The 6,271-nt window shown below is 32.8% G+C and overlaps 1 protein-coding gene across 2 annotated transcripts; it reads left to right on the top strand.

The window, feature by feature from the left end:
- Window positions 1–374: 374 nt before the first annotated feature.
- Window positions 375–6,043, top strand: LOC133284898 (cyclin-H1-1). 2 transcript variants are annotated; one of them, XM_061482032.1, is made up of 14 exons: window positions 375–627; window positions 819–1,022; window positions 1,358–1,408; window positions 1,633–1,711; window positions 1,880–1,998; window positions 2,119–2,192; window positions 2,801–2,921; window positions 3,007–3,075; window positions 3,273–3,314; window positions 4,029–4,106; window positions 5,011–5,069; window positions 5,272–5,356; window positions 5,494–5,582; window positions 5,702–6,043. In XM_061482032.1, exons 2-14 carry the CDS (start codon window positions 963–965, stop codon window positions 5,781–5,783), a joined length of 1,008 nt encoding a protein of 335 aa, XP_061338016.1. In that variant the 5' UTR covers window positions 375–627; window positions 819–962; the 3' UTR covers window positions 5,784–6,043. The 2 variants fall into 2 exon arrangements, with proteins under 2 accessions (XP_061338016.1, XP_061338017.1); XM_061482033.1 differs by lacking the exons at window positions 375–627; window positions 819–1,022 and having other exon boundaries at window positions 1,368–1,408; window positions 1,867–1,998.
- Window positions 6,044–6,271: the final 228 nt, after the last annotated feature.

The following is a 6,271-nucleotide window of genomic DNA, read 5'->3' as shown; positions in this document are numbered from 1 at the left end:
AAGATTTGTGCTGTGACTTGTGAGTTGAGTTTTTTTATTTATATTTATATTATTTTAATAAGGAAAAAATATTTATCATTTTAAATGATATAAAATTATTTCATTTTAAGAAAGATAGACATAATATAATAATTTTTTATTTAAAATTTAAATTAAAAAATCATCAACTTTCTTTCCATGATTTTCATTTCTTGTATTTTTTTTTTTTCTAAAACGAGATAACTTATATAATACAAACATCAAATCCTTTTAACAATATAATAAAGTGTTTTTCTGTGGTGTTGTGACTTATTTTTTTATCAGACGTGCTTATAAGTTATAGTATATGATATAATTATTTCATTCACTAAACACAAATTAAATAGGAGATCCACTTTAAATTTTCTTTCTCTTCCTTGTTCTCTTTCTTCTATCTTCCATATGTGTAGGAAATTGTTTTTTTAAAACAATCCTCCAAGTTATAAGTCCGTAGCAAACTAGCAATTAATGCAGAGGCCACTTAGTTCTTGTTTTAAGCCCTATTTTTTTTTCTGAGGAGGAAGAGGCAGAGCATAGTCCCCGTCGATAGAATAACCGGTGATGCACGTCACGATACATGTTTGTTCCTTTGTTATATGAGTTGATTAGGTCTATTTTGAATCCTCCTCCTTTTTATTCTTTATTGCAATTAGTAATACATAATTACATATAGTAATCTAATTTGATAATTATTCAGTATAAATTTGTATTACTGTTCTTTTGATTGTTGTCCATGTTGTGCTTGGCAATATTATGTACCATCTAAAATCTTTTATTGTTTGAATCTGAGTGCTTTTCAGCATGAGCATTCCTACCTAAACAAGGGACACACTTCCTCTCATCTTGAAGAACTTTGAACTTCCAATCAATCAGTGTTTTCCCCATTTTGATTTGTTGTTAACGTAACTTAGCAAAAGCAACTGAGTTAGGGTTTCTGAATTGCCATGGCTGATTTTTTCACCTCGACCCACCGAGCTAAGTGGATCTTCTCTCCTCAACAGCTGGTACTTTTTCGTTTTTATCTTTTCCATTAATTTCAAATCATGATTCATAATCAGTTTTGCTCTTCCACTAACAAAGGCTGATCTAACTAACTTTTCTGCGTAAGTTCATATGGTTTCTTTAAAGCAAAGAATTTCTAATTTTTAAGTTGTAAGCGCAGCTCTTTCCTAAATTTCAATGTAGGTTGGGGAGACAATTGTAATTTATTAGATGTTACAATTTACATTTTCCATGTAATTGGTTCACAAGAGAGGCTTCAAGGAAATTCTATTTTTTTTTCTTATATTATGCGTACAATTTGCTGTTTTCGTTTGTCTTATATCTATTTATGTTTTAGGTTGAGAAATATAGAGCTGCTAATCAGAGAGCCAAACAAATTCTAGAGAAGGTACGCAGACTGTTCTAATTTACTACTTCCCCTTTCCCCTGCCTCATAAATATCTTTGTAAATTGATGAGAGTTCCAAACATATTTGTTGTTGTTTCTTGGACAATGTAGCCTTTTGGGAGACTGCTTTTCTTTTATTCCTTACAGTTACAGACATAATATTTCACGGTATCATTTGAAAGTTTATTATCCGGTCGCTGATGACTATTAATTTTTTTTGAAAAGAGTGGAGCAACTCTAATGGAAGTAGATGTTGATGGGTCGTTGTCATATCCTGAAGCCCAGATGACCGCAAAGGATAATGGTAATTTATTTCTGGAAATTTGACTCTTTTTTTGCTCAATGTGTAGATAGCATTCTGTCTTTTAAGTTTTTAATTGCTTTGAAACTATTTTATTATGTTTTTGTTCCCCTTGATTGTTTATGTGAATTTCTATTTTCTACTGTTCACAAGGGTAGTATTTTATGTCAGCTGAAAAGCATTCTCGGACAAAACCTCTTAGTATTGAAGAAGAACAATGCATAAGGGTATTTTATGAAAACAAGCTACAAGAAGTATGTAACAATTTTCACTTCCCTCATAAGATCCAGGTATGCAAGCTCTTCTCCAGATATTGGAAATGTGATTGTGAAGCAGTCTGTGTTAATGAAATAAAATTGGCCACATATTTTTTCTATAGTCAATCTTTTGAAATAGTTTATGATATGCAGGCAACTGCCCTCATCTATTTTAAAAGGTTCTACTTGCAATGGTCGGTGATGGAACATCAACCAAAAAATATAATGTAAGATTTACTTTAGTCCATATGAGGACCTCTGGACTAAGGATCTATGACACTCGTATTATTTATTTAATTATTTTTGGCAATATTAAGTAGAATTGGAACCCATTAGTCATTATAGTGAATTCATACTCATTTTATTAATTTATTTGAAAATGTTGAAATTGGTTAGGATGATTGTTCCTGATGTACTGCTTGCCAGATGGATTGGTCATTAGATTTCTCTTTTGATTGATCTTTCTAATGGCACATAAGACTGATTCCTTATTTTTATAATATTGTAAGATTGATTAAAGTGGGCAAGCTTAGAGCAGTGGTGAAGTTATCCTTTGTGACTTAAATGTCACGGGTTCGGGTTGGTATTCGGAAACAGCCTCTTTGCAAATATGCAAGAGTAAGGCTGAATACAAGTATTGTCCTCTCCTCTATCCTCGCTAGTCGGGGTTTAATGAGAAGTGATTTATTGTTTGATTGTTTACCTGTGTGTCTGTGTCGCTGTCATATACTTCATCAAAGTCAGTGTTCGATTTGTATGAATAATTTATTTATTATTTTTTGAATTTTTTATTTACTTGTTAGTTTCTCAGTAACTCATTGAATTTTTTGCACAGGTTGACCTGCATATATGCTGCTTGTAAGATAGAAGAAAATCATGTATCAGCTGAGGAGCTTGGTAAGGGGATTTCACAGGATCATCAAATGATTCTCAATAATGAGATGATAGTTTATCAGGCATGGATAGGCATCATGTATCAAATTAATCTATGTCTTACTTTTGTTTTTTGTTCATCGATGACATTAAGCCCTTGTTTTGCAGAGTTTGGAATTTGATCTTATTGTTTATGCACCATATCGCTCTGTTGAAGGTTTTATAAATGATATGGAGGTTCGTCTGGTTGGCCAATGAGTGGAATTTACAAATATGTTTAAGTTTTTTAAAATTATTTTTACATCACAAAGTAAATATTCAGCCTTCTCTCTCTTTCTTTTGGCTTAGTAATTATGCAACTTGTTTGCTATTAACATTACATTTTTTTAATGATTTTATTTTATGATGGAAATTGTGACTATCGGCATTGACAGGAATTTTGTAATGCTGGTGATGACCAGCTTCAAATGCTCAAGGTACTAGTCCAATTGTCCAACATAATTATTCTCTTGCTGTGGCCATGAGTAGATGAACTTTTTTGGCTTATTATTTCATATATAAGGTTTCTCTGGTACCTCTCTCTCTCTCTCTCTCTCTCTCTCTCTTTCTTGTGACAATTAGTGGTTATTATTTGTCCAGGATTGAGATTGTATACAGTTTTTAAGAAAACTGTACTCGATCTCAACCATTAAAATAGTTTCATTCTATAACTAAAAATAATTCTGAACTTTTACAAAAAATAAAATAAAATAATTGTGAACATAACTAAATAAATTTAAACCATTGAATTGAGAACTGCACAGCATGCAGATTCTTTCTAGACTGTAGACAATCACGATCCATTTGTCCATGTCTTTAACTTACTTGAAATATAAACACAGCATTTTTTTTTAAATTTATATTTCAATTTAATGGAATACGTAGCAAAATATTGGCCCATAATTTGACAAAGGGTATCAAACAATCTCTCTCTCTATAAACACACTATAAGTGGACATACACACATACATATAGTGATTGCTTCCTCTATTCTCTTCTCTTATGGAACAATGCTTTTACCTGTTTAACTCTTGTTCTCCCTAGTTATAAAATAACTCATTTGTGCATCCTCTTTACTCGGAAATGCTCACTGACTTTCATGAGGTTCAAATAGCTTCCTGTCTCCTGATAATGTTTCTCCTGATGTATAGAATTTGCAAGATACAGCAAGATTGGAAGTTGATAAAATGATGCTTACAGATGCACCACTTTTATTTCCTCCTGGGCAGGTATTCTCAGAATAATCTGTAAATTTTGAATCTACCTTGCAGCATTGAGTGTTTTTTGTGACAAGAAGCAGCCAAAAAGATTCCATGTGCTGCCTAATCTTTGTCAAGGATTTTAAAATAGAAAATTTCATCTTTACGAATTAATGATAGTCAATTTATCAGTCAAAAAACAAATAATCCATTTCACAAGTCACAATCTAGGCTATCCCTTAAAAAGGGTTTATTTCTATTTATGGAACAATGAACCAAATTCTGGAAAGAGTGGTTAACCATTATCTTTTTTATTTTAGTTGTTTCAAAATTGAAAATATGCTTGTCAAGGTTTCCAAAATTGTAAAAAAAATAGAAAAAAATAAATGAAAACCTATGCTGTACTTCATAATTGTTGATTTGGAATAAAACATCTTCTAATCACTCTAATCTCAATCTTCTAGTTCAGCTTTGTTTCAATCCATTTTGCTTCAAAATCTAACTTACCTGTTTGTGTCTGATACCGGTCGTCCTATGAAAGTGTATTCAAGAAAGAAGTATCGGACGGAACATGATGGTTCATGCTGAGTCAACAATAAATCAGTTAGAGAGGGAATGTTCCAGAAAAGAGATAATAGAAGTTAGTTAAGCGAAATTGGCAGGAATATGAAGTATTAGTAGGGAAACATGAAGACAGAGAGAAACCTTAGATCTGAGTGTTCTTGGTTTGGCAGAGGCTAGAGCCTCTCTAACTGTTCTAGAATTATTTTGTTTCTGTCATTTTCCTGTCTTTTCTCTTCATTTCCTTTCCATTATTGTTTCATGTAATTCTACTTCTGGGAGTTTTACTGATACACGTTTCTAGAATATCCTCTGTTTCATTCTGTTCTTAGGTCTTTGCTTGGTTGATACCTATCAGTGTCTTTTGATGCAGTTGGCTTTGGCGGCTTTGCGTAACTCAAATGCATTCCATAAAGTTCTTGACTTTGATAGGTAATTATTATTGTTTCCATGTTTCTTTGCATAGTTGATTCTGACCCACCACGCCATTGTTTTTCCTTTTATTGTTACTTGTTACATGAATAAATATGTAACAAAATGGCCTACCTGGCATGTGGTGCAATGGTGTATATTCTTTGACCCAAACTAATGTATCTGCTTAGACGTTCACTCTTACGTTGTCACTTAATTGCAGTTACCTGAGCAGCATTTTTTCCCGTCAGAATTCCATGCATACAATGTCCGAGCTTTTTGAATCACTGAATGAAATTGATTCTTGGGTAATTTTTTCTCTTTCTAATATTTGTTGTTAAACTGAATGACTGATGCATAATTCCAAATTAACAATTTGTTTTAGCTGGGACTGTTGTTTTCTTTTGTTTTACATGGACCATTGTGGCCCTGGTTATGTTTGCAGGTTAGAAAATACAAAGTTCCTTCAGAGAAGGAATTGAAGCATATCAACAGGAAACTGAAGTCTTGTTGGGGTCTTAGCTCCCATGACGAGTACTTCCTTTGCCCTTATGTAGAATTGCCTGTCGGCCCTTCATGCTCAACCCCTCTCCCCAAAAAATGTTTTAGAGTGAAAATTTCATGTTATGTAATAATTTTGGATTGCTTTACAGGGGCAAGAAGCGGGAGAAGAAATCAAAGCACAAGTCTAAAAAGAGCTCAAATGAAGCACAAAATGTGCCATCTCTTGTATAACTTTGTATTCCTTTTAGTTGAGTTACTCATCTTCTAAAATTTGGAATCGAATTCTTTTGGTTTCTGTTTGGACATGGAGAATGACGTATTGTCTTAAGTGATTGATAACATATTCCTCATCCTTGATGCAAGAGCGTTAGTGACCAAGGAATCTTTGGAAAACTCCTTCGGTAGGCTTACAAGTGAATCTGATTCAATGACGTTTGTTACTCCACTTATGTCCGTCGATTGCCGTTTGTATGACTTATTTATCCCCAAATGCACTTATTGCTTCAAAAAATATGGTGTTTGAAAATGCTCCAATCCACATTCCATGCATATGGAGTTTTAAATTGCTTCAATATTATGTTGTTGCCAGATATCACTTCTGGAGATGATCAAATATTTGTTTTTAAACTACAGCTTTTTCCCTTATGGTTCCAAGTTACGACAAGTTATCATAGCCAATGTTGTATATTTCGTATATTTATTTTCCCAAATGAAGTACT

This window comes from Gastrolobium bilobum, unplaced genomic scaffold (genome assembly GCF_033153095.1).
Source record: "Gastrolobium bilobum isolate Gb01-03AN ecotype WA unplaced genomic scaffold, APGP_CSIRO_Gbil_v1 utg15403, whole genome shotgun sequence".
NCBI lineage: Eukaryota > Viridiplantae > Streptophyta > Magnoliopsida > Fabales > Fabaceae > Gastrolobium > Gastrolobium bilobum.
The sequence above is the reverse complement of the archived record's forward strand: the minus strand, read 5'-3'. Positions and strand labels throughout refer to the sequence as shown.

Coding starts and splice junctions, on each gene's coding strand:
- LOC133284898 (XM_061482032.1), top strand. CDS start 963: ATGGCTGATTTTTTCACCTCGACCCACCGAGCTAAGTGGATCTTCTCT. Junction 1,023..1,357: donor TCTTCTCTCCTCAACAGCTG/GTACTTTTTCGT, acceptor TTTATGTTTTAG/GTTGAGAAATATAGAGCTGC. Junction 5,070..5,271: donor AAAGTTCTTGACTTTGATAG/GTAATTATTATT, acceptor ACTTAATTGCAG/TTACCTGAGCAGCATTTTTT.